This window comes from Lynx rufus, unplaced genomic scaffold (assembly GCF_022079265.1).
Source record: "Lynx rufus isolate CCGP_SWC_20201006 ecotype Redwood Valley unplaced genomic scaffold, mLynRuf1.p SCAF_27, whole genome shotgun sequence".
Taxonomy (NCBI): Eukaryota; Metazoa; Chordata; class Mammalia; order Carnivora; family Felidae; genus Lynx; species Lynx rufus.
The window spans coordinates 10,290,556-10,309,947 of NW_025814842.1; the positions used below are offsets into that span (position 1 = coordinate 10,290,556).

At 56.6% G+C, this 19,392-nt stretch overlaps 1 protein-coding gene across 1 annotated transcript in view; it reads left to right on the forward strand.

Annotated features, from left to right (window-relative positions):
• Positions 1-11,554, forward strand: part of ELN (elastin) — a 30,932-nt gene extending 19,378 nt beyond the window's left edge. The window contains exons 21-33 of the mRNA XM_047089482.1: positions 256-384; positions 598-639; positions 1,083-1,130; positions 3,050-3,157; positions 3,257-3,301; positions 3,838-3,963; positions 4,624-4,662; positions 6,086-6,139; positions 6,476-6,523; positions 6,767-6,856; positions 7,404-7,442; positions 8,104-8,148; positions 10,583-11,554. Coding sequence (XP_046945438.1) covers positions 256-384; positions 598-639; positions 1,083-1,130; positions 3,050-3,157; positions 3,257-3,301; positions 3,838-3,963; positions 4,624-4,662; positions 6,086-6,139; positions 6,476-6,523; positions 6,767-6,856; positions 7,404-7,442; positions 8,104-8,148; positions 10,583-10,626 — 857 coding nt within the window. The 3' untranslated portion in view covers positions 10,627-11,554. The remainder of the gene's footprint in view (positions 1-255; positions 385-597; positions 640-1,082; positions 1,131-3,049; positions 3,158-3,256; positions 3,302-3,837; positions 3,964-4,623; positions 4,663-6,085; positions 6,140-6,475; positions 6,524-6,766; positions 6,857-7,403; positions 7,443-8,103; positions 8,149-10,582) is intronic.
• The last annotated feature ends 7,838 nt before the right edge of the window (positions 11,555-19,392 follow it).

Sequence of the window (19,392 nt, forward strand, 5' to 3'; positions counted from 1 at the left end):
GCCCACCATCTCTCTATAGCCGACAAAGGGGCCCTTCAGAGAAGACAGTGGTTGAAGAGCGGAGGGGGCAGGGTGTCCGTAAATGCTCCCCGCAGGAGGCTGGCAGGAGGCCCATGCATTCTATGGTTTCCAGTCCTTCATTCATCAGACTTGGGAGAGGTTCGCATCGTCTTTCCGGCTGACCGGCACCCCCCAGAGCCCTCCCCAGCCTCCCTCACTGAGATGCTTTTCCACCCAACTCTCTTCCCTCTGCAGGGGCCAGAGCGGGAGTGGGAGTTGGAGGCATTCCCACTTTCGGGATTGGCGCCGGGGGCTTTCCTGGTTACGGTGTCGGAGCTGGAGTGGGCGCTGTCCCTGGAGCTGTCCCTGGAGCTGGCCTTTCCCGTGAGCCTTAGTTCCATCTGGGTTAACTTCTCTTTTGTAAGGCTGGGGGGGGGGGCAGGGGGAGGCAGGGGGGCGCAAGGGAGCGTAGACTGGGCTTCAACACGCGCGAGGACGGCCTCCAGCAACTTTGGGTATGAGCACTGCTCGCCCAGCCCCACTGAGATGCCCCAAACTTTCTCTCTTTCCTCACAGCAGCCGCTGCCCAGGCAGCAGCCGCAGCTCAGGCAGCAGCAGCCGCCAAGGCAGCCAAGTACGGTAAGTGCCCCTGCCCTGCCTGTCCCCACACCCAGGGCGGTGCCCTCCCCTCCTGCTCACCCCAGCCCTGCTCTCGGGCTGTCACATCCTGGGCTTTCTCACAATCGTTGGCTTATCTGACCTGGGGCCCAGGCTCCAAGCTCAGAGCAGTTCTCCAGCGAGAGGGCAGAGCAACCCCACCCTCAGGCCCCTGGGGCTGAATGGCCTGGGTCAAGGTCAGGAGTCTTCCGAAGCCACTCTGACCTCTTCTGCCCTTTTCAGTCGCTCACCACTATGATTATCAGCCCCGCTTCTCAGCTGTACCCCACATCAGCCAGGTGGAGGTGCCCATGCAGCCATTCTGTTCCCCACGCCACCGTCTCCCCTTCCCTCTCCCGGGAGCCTGACGCTCTTTGCTCTTCCAGGTGCTGGAGGGGTCGGAGGCTTGGGCGGGCTGGTGCCAGGCATCGGAGACGGAGTAGCAGGCGTGCCAGGCGTAGGAGGGGTGCCAGGTGAGCTGCGTCCCCAACCCAGAGGAGGGGTGGCTTTGTCTCACGAAAGGAGCCCTGGAGTTGACCGGGTCAAGTACATCACTTTGCGGATGGCAAGACTTCACGGAGCCCAGGGGTGGGGAGGGGAGAGGCAAATTCCCCTTTGGAGGGAAGACCCTCCGGGGGGCCCCAGCTTGCCGGGGGGGGGGGGGGTGCTCTGGAAGTCAGCCGTCATCCAGCTAGGCGGCCGAGCTGTGCTCTGCCAGGGCTGGATGGCCTCCTTCACTCCAGGGGCCTTTCTGGTTCCTGATCAGGCGGGAAGGTCTATACCACCGTTGGGCTCACGTCCTCGGTGGCTTTTCCCCACCAGATTTCTCTTCTGTGTGCCTTCTTTCCGGGAGAAAATTTCCCTTCTGAGTTTCCCCCTAAGAAATGGGCTGTTTCCTCCCATTTGGGATACGGGCACTGTTAGGAATTTCTCTTTTTTCTTTTTTTTTTTTTTCTTCTTCTTCTTCTTTTTTTTTTTTAAATAAACACCACCATCAGCAGAAAGCTGCACAAGCCTTCTAGAGGATGAGGAGAGGGTCTGTGCTTCAATCCATCAGCTTTGGGCTCCGGTCTGCCATAGCCAGAGCTAGAATGTCACAGTCCCAGGGCCGCTTCCCAGGGAAGGGACGTGCCTAGGTTGACTAGTGGACCATCCTCGGAGTGGGACGCAGGCCGACTCCCTGTGCTTCCCTCTCTGTCTGCAGGGGCAAGGAGGCAGCGTGGGGAGGGTCTGCTGGGGGAGGGGACATTTCCCTATGGGTGGTCTTTCCAAACTCGGGGAAGGGGAAGGGAGGATGTGGGGAGGGGTGCCAGGGACTGCCCCCGATCCCTGTTCTTCACCTCTCCAGGAGTGGGGACCCCGGCCGCCGCAGCCGCCAAAGCCGCTGCCAAAGCCGCCCAGTTTGGTAAGCGTCCCCCCCAACCCCCCATTCTGGAGCACGGCTCTCTCATGTTCCCTGTTCTAGGGTCTAGCGGGGCCCCTCCCCCCAAGGAGGCAAGTCCCCTCGGGCTGTCACATCCTGGGCTTTCTCATAATCGTTGGCTTATCTGACCACTTTTAGGGGTGTGGGTGAAGTCCTGATCAGGAAAACAAAGTGAGAGCGGGCCCTGGTGAGCCCTCCAGGACCGGGCTCCCCATCCTTCCCAAAGCCCTCGTTGCCTCCGAGTCCAGCTGGGGCCTGCCCCCCTCTGCACCTCACGCTGGGCTCACTGGACTCCCATCTCCTTGAGCTATGGCCAGTATTTCTGGCTCCCTGACCAGCACCTTCCTGAATATGCCAAACCACAGCAGCCCTTCTAGATTCCTTCCCATCTGTAAGCCAGGCCCTGGGCCAGGGCTGGGGCAAAGAGGCAATTTGGGGACCTGCAGATATCAAGGTTCAGATCACGCAACTCAGCACTGTCTAGGCCAGAGTCTCAACGTCGGGGCTACTGACCCCCAAACTCACATATGACAAACAACCCCTTTTATACAAAGCTGCTGTTTGCGGAGGCAATCCTTACACCGACTTTGCGAAGTTGGTACTACCGTTCCCATCTTACAGACGTGGAAACTAAGGTTTCACATTCACACAGCCAAATGGCGGCGGAGCTGAGCTTTGAGCCCGGGTCTACCTGTCTTGCAGAGTTCCCTTTACTGTGTAACTGCCTCCATCACCCCCGAGAGTCTCAAAGGGGCCCCTGTCCTCCAAAGGTTAAGAGCTCCTGATCCCACACATGTCTCATTTTAGCAACGAGGAAACTCAGGCCCATCAAGGGAAAGTAACTTGTCCAAGGTCACACAGCAAGTCTGTGTCTGGGCTGGGACAAGATCTCAAGGCTCTGGACTTCCAGCCTGCAGCTGTCTTCCTTGGTCAGGACTTGGTTAAGAATTAGCTCTTCCGTTCTTGCAGGTTTAGGCCCTGGAATTGGTGTGGCTCCCGGCGTGGCTCCCGGTGTGGCTCCCGGCGTGGCTCCAGGCATTGGCCCCGGCATTGGCATTGGCCCTGGTGGTGTTACAGGTGAGCTACTGAGTAAGAGGGCCTGAGGGACCTCTGAATCCTCCATGGGTGCCATCTCTGAACCCCCCGTCTCTCCCCCTGCAGGAGTGGGGACCCCAGCTGCAGCCAAAGCCGCTGCTAAAGCGGCCGCCAAAGCCCAGTACCGTGAGTGCCCTACCACCCTTCTCCCCTCACCCCTGCGAGCCTGGGGCTGGCCCAGTGTGACCCAATCCACCATATGCAGCCTCAGCACCAGAGGGGTTGGAAGCATAGACTGGGCATGAGGGAGACCTGGGTTCAAGCCCTGGGTCCCACACTAGCGAAGCAACCTCCGAGTTTCCTGTCCTTATATGGGACACACGGGTGCCGACGGCAAATGTTGCAGATGGTTGTCAGAAGTGAGTTAATCCAAGAGGGAAGGAGCCGGTAGGGGGGCGGGGAACAAGGCTAGAAAGGACGGTGGTGTCCACAGCCACCGTCTGGCCCTGAATGCCGGACTGGGAGAGGCTGGACTTGGTGGTCAGTGGGAGTTTTAGGAAGACCATTCCTGGTAGGAGTACAGAGGGCAGGTTGAGGGCAAGGAGACCCCTGCGTGGGTCTGGGCCCCACCCTTGGGGCCTGACTCGGCTTCCTGGGTGGGACACCCCCAGGGGCGCACGCTCCCTACCTGCTGCCACCGCACCCCTGCCCATCTCCCCCAGGGGCTGCAGCTGGGCTTCCTGCCGGCGTTCCTGGCTTTGGAGTTGGTGCCGGCGTTCCTGGCTTTGGAGTTGGTGCCGGCGTTCCTGGCTTTGGAGCTGGCGTTGGCGTTCCCGGCTTTGGGGCAGGTGCGGGTGAGGGGCCTTCTAGGAGCTGGGCGGAAACTGCCCCCTGAGCTCAGAGGAGGGAGACCTCTCTTCCTGGCCACACATTCCCGGGAGCCTTACTCAGGGGATCGTAGTAAATTCCCCATCAGGTCCTCCTGAGCAGTCAGAGACGACTAGGGTAACAGATGGGGGGCAGGCCAGGCAAAGGGAGTGCCCCCAGGCTGCTAGATGTCAGAGTTTCTGCCTGCTCAGTAGAGGAGTGATGGGGTTCCGAAGTGAAAAGGAGCCCGCGACCCAGGAAAGGAGGGTGGAGGTCCCTGGGGTCAGCGGGCGTGAGTGGACCAGTCTGGCTCCCATTCAGCAGTGCACTGTGGCAAGAGGGCCACTAGGACCTCCAGTTCTTCACCTAGCCCGTGCTCTGCGTCCAGCCTCAGGCAGTTCACACTGGAAGAAGGAGGCGCAGTTCAGCCTCCAAGCAGCCCCAGACCAGACTGGCAGTGGCACGGTTAGATCCCGGAGCTCTGTACCTGTCGGGGTGAGCTCCTGGCTGGGAGTCTCTGTTCCAGGGCTTTGAGACGAACGCCGAAGGCTGATGAAGTCAGGGAGGGCTGCCTGGAGGAGGCAGAACTTCTGGGCACAGAGCTCAGCTGCTGACCAGCCCTCTTTTTCCTTTTTCCCCAGTGCCTGGATCCCTGGCTGCCGCTAAAGCAGCCAAATACGGTGAGTGAGCCCTGCCCACTGCCCACCCCCCTTGGTGGCTTGCTTGCTGCCCTATCAGCCCTGAGAACACCTGGTCACCCGTCACTCCTCCACGGGGCCAGGGCCCGGGGCCCGGAGCTTGCAGCGCACGGCTGGGACGGTCAGGGTGGAAAAAGGCAGTTTCTAGGACACATTAATGATGGTTCAGTAGACCCGGCTCCTGCCCCCTAAATGCCTATCATGCTTCCAGCTCCGGGACGACTCGAAACGCCCCTCACATTTCCAAACCCCCTCCTCCCCCCCACCCCACCCCCCCCGCCGCTGGTGGCAGTTCCTCGATGAGGACCATGGTCCCTAAGGCCCTTCTGGCCCTGACAGTTTCAGGGGACCCGAGGCCAGGGGCCCCGCCTGCTGTCGGCCGGGCAGCTCCTGCCTCCTCCAGCACAGCCAGGCCACCTCGTCTAGGCTCACCTCCCGCCTGCCTCGCCGTCAGCATGACTGTGCCTGCCACGAGCCTGGAGGACGTGGCAGCCCGCCTGGACAGACCCACATTGTCTGTGGCCCCCGCATTCCTGGCCTCCTAGGAGCCGGACTCGGCCTCTGCCAGGGAACCGCCAACCGGTCCCGGCCAGTCCGCTTGGGGCCCGTTTCCACTTCGGAAAATCCCGGCTTCCTCGGCCCCCACCCCACCCCACCCCCCCACGGGCCTGGTGGCCCACAGGCCCCTCTCCTGTTCCTTGCCGGCTGCTGGCCTGCCTGAGCCTAACAGACGTTGCCAGGGAAACAAAGCAGTTAAGGGCGCTGGCTCCCATTTCTTGCCCGTGGAAACTTGAGGACGCCGCGTAGCCTCTGCCGGGCCTCAATTTTCTCATCTGCACAATGGGGACGATAATAGTGCCTGCCTGCCCTGTCGCAATGAATAATAAGCGGGCCACCGCGTGCAAAGCACAGAGAACCGTGACTGTTGCGTAAGGCGTTACCTGGCCATACGCAGCAGCTCCGTACTGGACGGAGGTTCAGAACTCAGAGTACGTCCGCTCCCCAAACACCTGTAGCGTGAGTGGGGTAAGGATCATCATCCCTGTTAGGGAGATGGGGCTCTGGGGGTCAGAGAGGCGACAGCTATAGTGAGAAAGCAGAATTTGAACACAGGATGGGCAGGACCCGAGACGCGTCTTGTGCCCTCCGCAGCTCGTAGCCACCGCTGTGGCCACCTCTGGCTCCCAGCACCAGCTGTCCGGGAAGGAGACAAAATGGGTGGGCCAAGGCTCAAAGGGGTCCCCCCCTTGCCCGATTGGTCAGGACAGAGCCAGGACCCATACCGAGGCTCCTTCCGCTGGGTCACGTGACTTTGGCCACCCTTCTGCTCTGCCTAGCATCCCCGGGGCAGGGAGACCTCGTCCTGCAGAAATTGGGGTGCTGACTTTCCATCATCTCTCCACAGGAGCTGCAGGGGTGGGGGCTCTTGGCGGAGTAGGTGTCCCAGGCGGTGTGGTAGGTGAGTCAAAAGCCCAGGACAGGTGGGACGCCTGGGTGGCTCGGTCGGTTAAGCGTCCGACTTCGGCTCAGGTCATGATATCGCGGTTCGGGAGTTCGAGCCCCGCGTCGGGCTCTGTGCTGACGGCTTAGAGCCTGGAGCCTGCTTCGAATTCTGTGTCTCCCTCTCTCTCTGCTCCTCCCCTGCTCATGCTCTGTCTCTCTCTCTCTCCTTCAAAAATAAATAGAAACATTAAAAAATTAAAAAAAAAAATTTAAAAAGCCCAGGAAAGGCTGGGCAGGGAGGAATGCTGACCAGTAGAGAGTCCCTCACTCTGACCTCCTCCTCTGTCCCCAGGAGCCGGACCTGCTGCCTCAGCTGCTGCTGCCAAAGCTGCCCAGTTTGGTGAGTGCTGGTTGGAGGTGGGGGTGGCCCCCAGGCCCTGGGGTTTGGGGCGGGGAGGCCTCTGACGGTGCACCATGGAGCACATAGTCCCTGACCCGCCCCCGGGGCCCTCAGAGGCATCGTCTCCCCAGGGCCCAGCCCTTCGAGGCCCCAGGAGCTCAGGCTCCACGTGGGTCCAAGGATGAGAACCCCACTGTCTGCAGACAGACCAGCTATTCCCACCATCGGGATTTGAACACGCAGCTCTCTCCACAGGCCTCGGGGGAGCCGGAGCCCTGGGAGTTGGGGGGCTCGGAGCTGGCGGAGCCATCCCAGGGGTTGGGGGCTTTGGAGGTGAGTGGCTGCTCTGGAATCAGAGCGTGCATGGGGCGTGTGTGTGTGTGTGTGTGTGTGTGTGTATGAGAGAGAGACACACAGAGACTGACCTTCTTTCCCACCCCACGCACCTGCCTCAGGCTGGCCTGCAGCATTTGGGGGACCTTCAGCAAACACCCTCTTGCAGTTGGGCGCCCCCTCCCCTCCCTCTCTTCCATCAGCCTCCCAGACCACTTTAAGTGGGAGTACATCAAGACAATGATGGTTGTGCCCATTTTCCAGAGAAGGAAAGCAAAGTCAGGAGGGAATTTTTTTTTTTTTTCCCCAAAATCTCTGCCACCGTGGCGGGCCTCGTGTTGACATTTCCCTCTTCCGTGGGTCATCCGTTGTGTCCCCCTATCCGAGCCGGCTTACTAAAGACTTTTGGGAAGAGGGATGGATAAGGGAGGGCGGCAGGGCGGATGAGTCGGCGGGCAGATGGTAAGCGGGGCGAGCGGGTCAGGAGGGGACATGACTCGGGGAGGGCCCTGCTGTTCCTGAGCCCACATACCCCGTGTCTCCCCAGGTGTGTCCCCAGCTGCAGCTGCTAAAGCGGCCAAGTATGGTGAGTTTCTCTCCTGCCCTCCCCTCTGCCCAGGTGTCAGGTTGCTTCGCACCCCACCCCACCCCCGTCCCCTGTCCCCACCCCAACTCAGGCCTCAGTCCTGCTCACAATAGCCCTGCAGGCCTGTTCTTGCCCCCAGAACCCAGAGAGGGTGCTCGGCACCCCTTAAATCGTGTGTGGTCCTGACCCCTGTCCACCTGCAGGTGCCACTGGCCTTGGAGGTGTCCTAGGGGCCACCAGGCCATTCCCAGTTGGAGGCAGGGGCCATCCATCTCTCTGTGAAATCCTCAGCTCTGCCCAGGGCCTAGAGGAGGCCTGTCTGGATAGCGGCCGGGGGACCCCTGGAGCTGCATCTCGCACAAAGACACGGGGGGCAGAGAGAGAGGGGGAGAGAGAGAGAGAGAGAGAGAGAGAGGGAGGATAGTCCAGGAAAGGGAACATCCTGGGCAACGGGGCAGGCCTCAGGGTCAGGGGGTACACTGTGGGGGACAGACACCAGGCTGATGAGCTGGGGCTACGGGGCTGGAGACAAGGTTTGTAAAGAAAGCGGCTCAGCCAGTGAGGGGCACGCAGGGGGAGGGGGTGGTCCTGGGCAGAGAGGCAGTAGGCCCAGCGGCTGGAGCAGGGCCTGCCCGACACCAACCTCAAACCCCTCCCACAGGAGTTGCGGCAAGACCGGGCTTTGGACTGTCTCCCATTTACCCAGGTACACCCAGCCTCCCTGTCCCCGGGCCCCTTCCTGTCAACTCCCCCACGCCATCTGCTCAGAAGGGCCAGGCCCCGGGGGCAGACCCATGACCTCCATCACACGAAACAGGGCCTCCCCTCAGTCCTCTCCACCTCCCTTGCAAGGGCCAGGGAGCATCAGCTTTTCCAAAGCCCCGTGTCCCAGATGAGGCAAACTGAGGTTCAGACAGTGGGAGGGACTCGCCCAAGGTCACACACCGAGGGAGGCAGAGCCCCGGGCTCCTGACACCCAGGCTCAGAACTTGGCCCTCTCGGGTGGGGCCCACACTGTCCGGAAAGGCTTGGCGGGCTCCCCGGAAGCAGACGTACTCACAGCCCCTCTCCCTGCCCCACAGGTGGTGGAGCTGGGGGCCTGGGAATTGGCAGTGAGTCTGCAATAAGGAGGAGCCCCGCTTCGGGCAGGGCCCTAGTTACTTTCATGGAGTCGGGGTACTCCATGCTATGGTGGCCACGGCCTCGGGCTGGCCCTCTGGTGCCGAGAAAATTCAGCCCTGGGATGTAAGAATGGGGGCAGTGATCCCATTCCTGGGGCTCCCAGCCTGGCATTTGATGGGACACCAGGAGTGAGATAGAGACCTGGTCAACACCCCACTCCCACCCCACCCCGTCTCTGGTGTAACTGGAGAGACGGACAAGGTCCCAGAGAAAAGGAAAGGAAGTGTGTAAGGGGAGAAACAAGGTCCGTTCAAGTAGGTGGTCAGGGAGGCCAAAGCCTAGGGCGTGTTAGATGGGGCAGTCAGCATGGCCAGGGTCTGACTCAGGGCGGGGGCGCCCTCCTAGCTGCTCAGACCTCCACAGGTGGGATGCCATCCACAAGGAGCATAACTGGACAGCACAGGTCAGGCTGGTGGGACTGCAGGGCAGGCTGGGGGCAGGAAGGCCTTCAGAACCTCCCGAGACAGGGTAGAGGCCTGGTACAACGTAAGGTTCTAGGAGAAGCAGGAAAGCCTGGCCCCCTCCCCTCCACAGGCAAACCTCCCAAGCCCTTTGGAGGGGCCCTGGGAGCCCTAGGATACCAAGGTGAGTAGAGACTCAGCCCCTGGGGACAGGGCAGAGTAGGCAGGGGCAGACAGAGGCAGGGGGCTGGGGTCCATCAGCCTAGGAGAGGGGAGCACATTTGGACTAGACCTAGCAGGGTATGGAGAGGCTGGGGGGAGCTGGACGCCCACCCCCCATCCCTGCGTCTACCTCCGACATGCACACTCAGAGCTAAGAGTGGGCCCGGATCCCCCGGGCTCACCCCAAGCCAGCCCTGGCAGTTTTTCGCTCCCTGCTGCCCACCCCCACCCGGAGGAGCCAAGGAAAAGAGAAGGGATGTGGGGAAGGGAAGAACTCGGAGGAACAGGGAAGGAAAGAGAGAAAGCGGGACAATAGACCCTAGAGTCAGGGAATTTGAGGGGTGGGTGGGGGACCCAAGGTGCCCCTAGCTGGGCAGGATGTACAGAGGCCATCGCCCGGCCCAGAGCCACACCCTCGCTCAACGATGCAGACGTGCCTCTGGGAGTGCGGGGGGCGGTCATGATCAGCACCCCCAAAGGCACCTCCCAGCAGTGCCCAAAGGAGACCCAAAGAAGCCCAGCTCCACTCCCGTGTGTGTTCAGGCTGCACATTCCCCTGCATCCCCACTACACAGAGGAGGCAGCTGAGGCCAGGGCAGGAGGAGGCAGAGGCAAGACCAGCCTGACCCTGTCCAGGGTACCCAGCTCTCCGTCAGGCACTATTTGATGCCTGTGGCCCTGTCACACTGTTTTCTAAGCCCCCAGCGTGAGCTTCACAGAGAGAAGCCTGTCCTGGTCCCGCTCGGCTGCCCGCTGCCACCAGGTGGCGGTAGGAGCCACGTCGAGCTCCAGGCCCTACTGGCAGACCGTGGTGCCTCAGTGGCTTAAAACAAGGCTTGCCCATCAGACGGTCCCCTGGAGGGGGCAGGAGTCCTGAGTGTGTGTCCCAGCTCAGCCGCTACGAGCTCTCCCTTTCTCTGAGCCTGTTCATCTGATGCACCCTCACGTTTAGGAGGACCGTCTCCTCCAGACTCTGTCAGCTGTCCCTTCCCCTCCTTTCCCTTATGGGGACTGCTCAGAGCTGCTGGCTAAAGGCTTCTCAAATACAGTAGACTCAGAAGATAGAGACCTGGTCCAGGCCAGGTCCCTTCCCCTCTCTGAGTCTTGATTGCATCGCTATCCCTGCTCCCACCCAGCTGCCCACAAGGAGTTTGTGCAATGTGACGGCTCAGAGTCTGGCGGGAGGTGGTGGCCAGACTTCTCATGGCTTTGGAGCCTCTGTTCCCCATTTCGGTGATGTGGGTGTAAGAACAGCTCGGAGCTGGTCCGAGTGGGCAGGGGCTTGAGCGGGACCCAGAGGGGGCCGGACGGTCACGCGTGCCTCCTCCCACCCAGGTGGGGCCTGCCTGGGGAAATCCTGTGGCCGGAAGAGAAAGTGAGCTTCCCAGGACCGCTGACTCGCGACCTCATCAACGTTGGTGCTACTGCTTGGTGGAGAATGTAAACCCCTTGTGATCCCTCCCCCACTCCCCTTCCCCAGTCCCCGCCCCGGGAGGGGACAGGCCAGGCTGGGTGGCCTCGGAAATCCACAAAGCAAGGACACAAGAGTGGTGGCCAGGTGGGCCCCAGGAAGCCCCTTACTTCAGAGGCCAGGGGCGGGTGGGCTCGGCCCCCTGCCCCCACCCCCTTCCCACCCAGGAGCTCCCCCCTCCATACGCTCTCCATCTCCAGGGGAACTTGGTGCTACATGCTGGTGCTCTCATCTTCCTGGGGGGGGAGGGAGGAGGGAAGGGCAGCCCCTCGGGGACCCCCTCCCCGGGGCTCCTCTGAAGATGGTGCAGACACTTCCTGGGCAGCCCCATCTCCCCCTGCCCACCAGAACCTCTCCCCCCACCTCGGCTGCGGTCCAGTTGGTACCCAAGCACCAAAAGCCTCAAGCTGGATTCGGTCATACCACCTCTTGGCCCCCTCGTCTCCCACCTATTCCCCGTGGCTGGGACCCCTTCGGATGGGAACACCCCGCCCCCGCCCCCCGCCATCGGGAATAGCCCTCTTGCTCTTGTGGAATCCATCCACCCGTCTGTCCATCCGTCCATCCATCCTTGTCCCCAGTTGACCGCCCCGCACCACTAGCTGGCTGGGCGCCCCCACCGTCAACCTGGTTAACCTGTCCCGGCGGCCTGTGTCCTGCCTCCACCCCTCCACACCCCACCCCACCCCCCTACGATGGGGCCTGAGCACCCAGGGTGTGAGGAGCTGTGCCAGCTGGGGCAGCAGGAATCTCCTCCCCAACCTGGGTCCCCCCCATGCAGTACTGTAACCCCCAGCCCTCCCTCGAGCCACTGTATTTCAGAGCATTTCCCGCCCCTGCCCCGCCCATCTCTTTGTGTCTCGCTGTGATAGATCAATAAATATTTTATTTTTTGTCCTGGATATTTGGGGGCTGTTTTTTTGTTTTTTTTTTTTTTCAACGTTTATTTATTTTTGGGACAGAGAGAGAGACAGAGCATGAACGGGGGAGGGCCAGAGAGAGAGGGAGACACAGAATGGGAAACAGGCTCCAGGCTCTGAGCCATCAGCCCAGAGCCTGACGCGGGGCTCGAACTCACGGACCGCGAGATCGTGACCTGGCTGAAGTCGGACGCTTAACCGACTGCGCCACCCAGGCGCCCCTGGGGGCTGTTTTTGATTGTTGATGCTCTCTTCGTTTTATTTGCGTGGTTAATTAAAAAAAAAAAAAAAATTTTTTTTTTTCCTGATGTGGGGAGCTATATCCCCAGCAGAAAATTCATTTTACTCACTTGGGTATAACTCCGGATGAAACATATTTTTTTTCCTTTAAATAAGAAAAGAGAATTAACTGCTTCAGAAAAGCCTAATAAGTGAAAACCTTTTGAAGGAAACGGTATCACGGCCTCCTCTGTACGGTCTCATCTGCCCCAGGGACGGAAGGAACTTCCACTCTTCGAGGTGTATTTGGGAGTGCTATTTACCAAAAATCACCTGCCCTTGGCTCCTGGCAGATCCATCCTTCTCCAAATTGAATCTGCCTTTTAACAATAAAGCCCCTTTATAGGGGAAGCATGGCCAGCCGGCCCCACACATGCCCACTCCCGGAGGTCTCCCCTGAGGAGGTGGCTCACCCACCCAGCCACACCTTCCCCAGGCCTCCCCCTTAGGCCCAAGAGCTGGAGCACAGGGCCTAGTGGGTGGCCTCCAGATGCTGAGGGTGCAGCCGAAGGGGTGGAGAAAACAAAAATGACCCTGTGTCCAGACCAAACCCTCGGCCTTGGTGAACAGCCACGCAGACAAGGGAGATACGGCCCCACCTAAGAAAAACCAGAAGCGTTTCCCTCTGAAACATCCCCTCAAAGGAAGAGCCATTCACCCACACGGCCCACGGGAACACGCCCACGTGGAGCCCACAACTCCCCTTTGGAGCACGCCCTGCGTGTCAGATTCCAGAATCTCCCCCCCAAACCACCGATTCCACGTCCCAGGGCCCACGTGGCTTCAGGCCTCCCTCCGTCCATCCTAGAGCCAACCCCCTGGCCGGTGGGCATACCCCTAGGTCAGAAGGGCGGCGAGGGAGCTGTCTGTTGGGAGTGTGGGTGTCTGTGCGAGCAGTGCCAGGAGGGGGTCGGATGGAAAGAGAAGGCGGTGGGGTGATGCTCTGGGAGGATGTCCCAGAGGACAGAGGAGCGCAAAAAGCAATTCAGCAGGAAGAGCAGGGAGGAGGGTCAGGACAGCTGGAGTGCCTGGAGGGAGCGGGGAGGGGAGGAAAGGGGGGAGGGGTGGGTTCATGGAGACCCACAAGGGGACCGCTGTGACAGTCCGTGAGGGATGACACAACTCACCCAAGAGTGGCGACAAAGGAGACTCACTCACTCACTCACTCACTCACTTACTCGTTCAACAAAAATACCCCTTGCTGGGGTGCCTGGGTAGCTCAGTTGACTAGCCGTCCCACTGGCCTCAGGTCATGGTCTGGTGATTTGTGGGTTCAAGCCCCATATCAGACTCTGCGCTGGGTGTGGAGCCTGCTTGGGATTTCCCTCTCCCCCCATCCCAATAAATAAACAAATAAATAACTTTAAAACAAAAAAATCTCAATATCCCTTGCCGGTCCCCTCTCAACTCTCTGGCCTCTGAAAGTCTGCCAGTCCCAGCATTCAGCCCATCAGTCTCCCTGCTTTGGTTTCTCATAGCTGATGGCTTTAAACACCACCCCTGCATTGGCGACTCCCAGAGTGACACCTTCAGCACAGATCTCTCCCCTGGGCTCCAGACTAACACATCCAACTCTTTTTTTTTTTAAATTTTTTTTTCAACGTTTATTTATTTTTGGGACAGAGAGAGACAGAGCATGAACAAGGGAGGGGCAGAGAGAGAGGGAGACACAGAATCGGAAACAGGCTCCAGGCTCTGAGCTGTCAGCACAGAGCCCGATGCAGGGGCTCGAACTCACAGACCGCGAGATCATGACCTGAGCCGAAGTCGGACGCTTAACCGACCGAGCCACCCAGGCGCCCCTGTCCCGGCTGTTCTGACCACGCGCCCTTCTACCTGGCCCTCTGCCAGGCCATGCACTTACCCTGGCTCTCTCTCTCCCTTGTAGGGAGCAGCCCCCGCCCCCCCCCCCACCCCCACCCCGCAGGCCTCTACATCTGCTGTCTCTCCTGCCCTGCCCGGAGCGTTCTTCCCTCTGCTGTCAACGTGCTTGGCTCCCTCGCCTCCCTCAGTGACTCCAGTGTCACCTTCTCAGAAGGTCCTTCTCAGTCTCCGTTTCTAACATTACAAACGGTACCCTCCTCCCTCACCTGTCCCTGCCTTTTCTCCAGAGCACCCGTCGCCATGTGACAGACCACGTATTACACTTCTTTTGTTCACTACCTGACTCCGCACACCAGCGTGTTAACTCCCTGAGGATGAACACTGGTTTTTCTTTTAACGTTTATTTATTTATGTTTGAGAGACAGAGAAAGCCAGAGCGCGAGCAGGGGAGGGGCAGAGAGAGAGGGAGACACAGAATCCGAAGCAGGCTCCAGGCTCTGAGCCGTCAGCACAGCCCCGGACGCGGGGCTTGAATCCTAGAACTGTGAGATCATGACCTGAGCCGAAGTCGGACGCTCAACAGACCGAGCCACCCAGGCGCCCCTTAAACACTGTTTTCAGAACAAAATACAGGAGCACCTGGGTGACTCAGTCAGTTAAGCGACCGACTCTTGATTTCAGCTCAGGTCATGATCTCATGGTTCATGAGGTCGAGCCCCTGCGTGGGGCTCTGCACTGACACCACGGAGCCTGCTTGGGATTCTGTCTCTCCCCCTCTCTCTGTCCCTCCCCCGCTTGCGCTCTTCGTCAAAAAATAAATCCATAAACTTAAAAAAGAACAAAATACATAAACTCCTTGCTTTCATTAGTTATACACCCAGGTAGAGAGATGGCAAGTGAATGTGTCGGGCTGATCATAGCCCCAAAGACATCCAGGTCCTAATCCCTGGACCCTTGTGAATATCACTGCCCTCCTCTGCTCAGGCTGCCACGGCCAAGTACTACAGACTAAGTGGCCTAAACAGCAGAAATGTGTTTTCTCATGGTTCTGGAGACCAGAAGTTCAAGATCAAGGTGCCCGCAGGGCTGGCTTCTTCTGAGACCTCTCTCTGTTTGTTCTCCTCCCTGTATCTTCACATGGTGTTCGCTCTGGGCCTATCTGTTCGTGATCGCCTCTTCTCCTAAGGACACCAGTCAGATTGGATCAGAGCCCATTCTAATAACCTCATTTCAACCTAATTGCCTCTTGCAAGGCTCTATCTTCAAATGCAGTCACATTCTGAGGTACTGGGGGTAGGACTTCAACATATGAATTTTGCAGAGATATAATTCAGCCCATGACATTTACCTTATATGCAAAAAGAGTCTTTGCAGATGTGATTCAGTTAAGGGTCATGAAGTGGACAGATTACCCTGGTTGGCCCTAAATGCCATCACAAGTATCCTAGGGGCGCCTGGGTGGCTCAGTCAGTTAAGCATCCGACTTCGGCTCAGGTCATGATCTCACAGTTTGTGGGTTCAAGCCCCAGGTTGGGCTCTGTGCAGACAGCTTGGAGCCTGGAGCCCGCCTCTTTTTTTTTTTTTTTTTTTATGTTTATTTATTTCTGAGACAGAGAGAGACACAGAATGAGTGGGGGAGGGGCAGAGAGAGAGGGAGACACAGAATCCGAAGCAGGCTCCAGGGTCTGAGGTGTCAGCCCAGAGCCCGACGCAGGGCTCGAACTCACAAACTATGAGATCATGAACTGAGCCGAAGTCGGACGCTCAACTGACTGAGCCACCCAGGCGTCCCTGGAGTCCGCTTCTGATTCTGTGTCTCCCTCTCTCTCTGCCCCTCCCCTGCTTGTTCTGTCTCTCCCTCTCTCAAAAATAAACATTAAAAAAATTTTTTTTAAGTATCCTTATAAGAATTTAGACAAACTGTATGCCAATAAACTGGACAACCCAGAGGAAATATATAAATTCCTAAAAACACACAACAAAGCAAGACTGAATCACGAATAAATAGAAAATGTGAAAAGACTAATAACAAGCAAGGAGACTGAATCAGTCGTCAAAATTCTCCCAACAAAGAAAAGCCCAAGACCAGATGGCTTCACTGGTAAATTCTACCAAACATTTAAAGAATTAACACCTATCCTCCTGAAACTCTCCCTCCCAAAAAAAAAGCTGAAGAGGAGGGAGCATTTCCAAGTTTATTCTAAGAGGCCAGCATTGCCCTGGCACCAAAACCAGACAAAAACACTACAAGAAGTGGGGCACCTGGGTGGCTCAGTCGGTTAAGCGTCTGACTTCAGCTCAGGTCATGATCTCTCGGCTCGTGGGTTCGAGCCCCATGTTGGGCTCTGAGCTAATAGCGCCTCTAGAGCCTGCTTGGGATTCTCTCTCTCCTCTCTCTCTCTGCACCTCCCTGATTTGTGCTTTCTCTCTCAAAATAAATAAATAAACTTACAACAAAAAAAAAGAAAATGGTTAAAAAACAAGAACACTACAAGAAGAGAAAACAACAGAGAGGGGGCATCAGCAAGGTGGCAGAATCCACATCCCCCCACAGAAACAAATATTTGGCAGCCATTCATGGGTAAAAATGCCTTTATGGGAGCTTTGGGAGCTAGGTAGGAGGTGATACCTTGTGGAGCCCAAGACCCAGGATGCCCTCTTTTAGAAGGTAGGCCCACAGGGGGGGCCTGTGGTTAAGTGTCCGACTCCGGCTCAGGTCATGAGCTCACAGTCTGTGGGTTAGGGCCCGGCATCGGGCTCCGTGCAGACAGCTCAGAGCCTGCAGCCCGCTTCAGATTCTGTGTCTCCCTCTGTCTCTGCCCCTCACCTGCTCACGCTCCGTCTCTACCTCTCTCTCTCTCTCAAAAATAACATTAAAAAAAAATTTTTTTTTAATTAGAACTACCATAGGACCCAGCATTCCCACCTCTGGATATACATCCAAAAGAACTGAAATCAGGGACTCAGATATTGCACAGCCATGGTCATGGCCGCATTATTCACAACAGCCAAGAGGCGGAAGCAACCCCGAAATCCATCAACGGAGGAGTGGATAAAAACACGTGTATATCTATACAATGGAATATTATTCAGTCTGCAACATGGATGAGCCTGGAGAGCATGATGCTACATGAAATAAGCCTGTCATAAGACAAATACTGGATGATTCCACTCACATGAGGTATCTAAAGCGGTCTAATTCCTAGAAACAGAAGGTAGAATGGTGGCCCCCGGGGACTCGGCGAGAGCGAGAGGACCCCGCCCCCACCATGCTTCTGTTTAACGGTCACAGTTTCAGATTTATAAAAGTTTTGGAGATCTGTTTCGCAACAGCTTGACTAACTTAGCACTACTGAAACGCACGCTTAAAAATGGTGAGGATGGTAAATTTATATTATGTGGGGGTTCTTGCTGCAATTTAAAACAGAAGAAGCTGGAAGAGGAAGGGAACTGATTCTCCTCTAGAGCCTCCAGAGGGAGCGCAGCCTTTGCTTTGGGCTCAGCGAAACTGATTTCGGACTTCTGGTCTCCAGCACTGTGAGAACATTAATTTCTGTTGTTTTAAGCCACCGAGTTTGTGATAATTTGCTACTGGAGGCCCCAGGAAACTGGAAATAAAGGATTAATTCTATTGTCAGGTGAATCCCTGCCATGAGGATTAAAGGCCAGGACAGGGGGGTGCCTGGCTGGTTTAGCACAAAGAGCATGTGACTCTTGATTTCAGGGTTGGGAGTTCGAGCTCCACGTTGGGTGTAGAGATTAGTAAAAAAAAAAATAATAATAAACTTTAAACATTTTTTCTTAAAACTTTTTTTAGGGGCACCTGGGTGACTCAGTTGGTCGAGCGTCTGACATCGGCTCAGATCATGATCTCACGGTTTGTGAGTTCAGGCCCCGCATCAGGCTCTGTGCTGACAGCTCAGAGCCCGGAGACTGCTTCAGATTCTGTGTCTACTTCTCTCTCTGTCCGCCCCCGCTTGCCCTCTGTCTCTCTCGCTCTCAAAAATAAACAAACATTTAAAAAAAAATTTTTTTTAATAAAAGCCGAGAGAGAAGATACTGACAAAGAATGTTAGGTTCGGGATGGCTGGGGACACCTGACCTCCAGTCAAAGTCCCCGTGATTTGTAAAGCACATGCTTGGGAAGTTAGGACTGCAGAAGAGGTGCCTGTGGTTAAAAAAAAGTGAGCAAGGGGAGAAGAAATAAAAGCAAAGAAGTAGCCAGGGGCTAAGTCCTGGGAAGGCGGAGGTAAGGGCTTTGGGTTTAAAAGCAATATGTTCGGAGGCTCTGAAGATGAAGGGGCTATTGCACCCAGCTAGACCAGGGGGGAGGGAGCAGTGGTGGAATTCTGGACACATTTTGTGCAGAAAGTCAAGAGCATTTGCTGATGGATCAGGTGCATGGAACAGGAGGACAGAGTGAGAGAAAGCCACCCGCAAGTTTTGGCCTGAACGGCTAGATGATGGCAGTGTCACTTACTGAAATGAGAAACACCCACAGAAAAGCAGATCCAGGCACAAATCAAGAGCTCTGGCCTGGACACATGAAGTGGGAGGTGTCCATTTACTGTCAAAGTGGAGGTGCCACTTTGGGCTGACGCTTGGGTCCTTATGTCTCGCGGTTCAAAGACAGGACAGGGAGTCACCAAGCCACGTGTCTGGGTGAGGTCACCCAGAGTGGGTGAGAAGGGGACAGACTGTGCCTGACCACAGGGATCCCGTGATGCCAGCTCTTTTTGTCCCCAAGCTAGGACAGTCCAAGCTCTGGCCCCTGCCCTGGGTGACAGTCTTGGGCTCATCCTGTGACAGTGTTTCCATGGAGTCTCTTATTTGTCATCAGCTTGTGTTCAGCCAGGCACCAATTTAGCAAGTTTGGACAAATCCTAATCATTGCCCTGGAGTAAATATGCCTTTCCCACTGGGCTCCTGACCCCTCATCTAGAAAACTTTTATCATGAACCCCATAAGTAAAATATTTTTGAGCAAACATCACATATATATATTTGCCATTCGGATGGCCAATAGGCACCTAAAACATAACACATCCGAGCCAGAGCTCTTAATTTGTTCCCAAATAACCTATGTTCATTACATAACCATGCAAAAGCAGAGTTATCTAAACTCATCTAAAGATGAGATAAACAGGGGCATCTGGGTGGCTCAGTTAAGCACCTGACTCTTGGTTTCAGCTCAGGTCATGATCTCACAGTTTCATGAGCTCAAGCCCCGCATCAGGCTCTGTGCTGGCAGCTGGGAGCTGGCTTGGGATTCTCTCTCTCTGCCCCTCCCCCACTCACACTGTCTCTGTCTTTATCAAATAAATAAACAAATAAACTTTTAAAAAATAAAGATGAGAGAAACAATATTTGAACAACTATAATATTTAAAAGAACAAAATCCCTCTTTTTGTTTTCGGTTAAAAAAAAAAAAAAAGATTTAATACCTTCTACGAGCAATGCTATTGAGTTCGTCAGATCTGTTGAGCCAGTCACTGATGTCACTGGGAACAGGGGCTGACAAGTGTTAGCATCGTCTTCAATCTCTGCTCTCTTTTCAGGAATCTTTTGCAGCCACGAGTCCATTCTGTGAGCATTAGTTTTGTTAAAACCACTCAGCTAACAAGGCACAGGTCGACTCTGTACTGTGGCCTT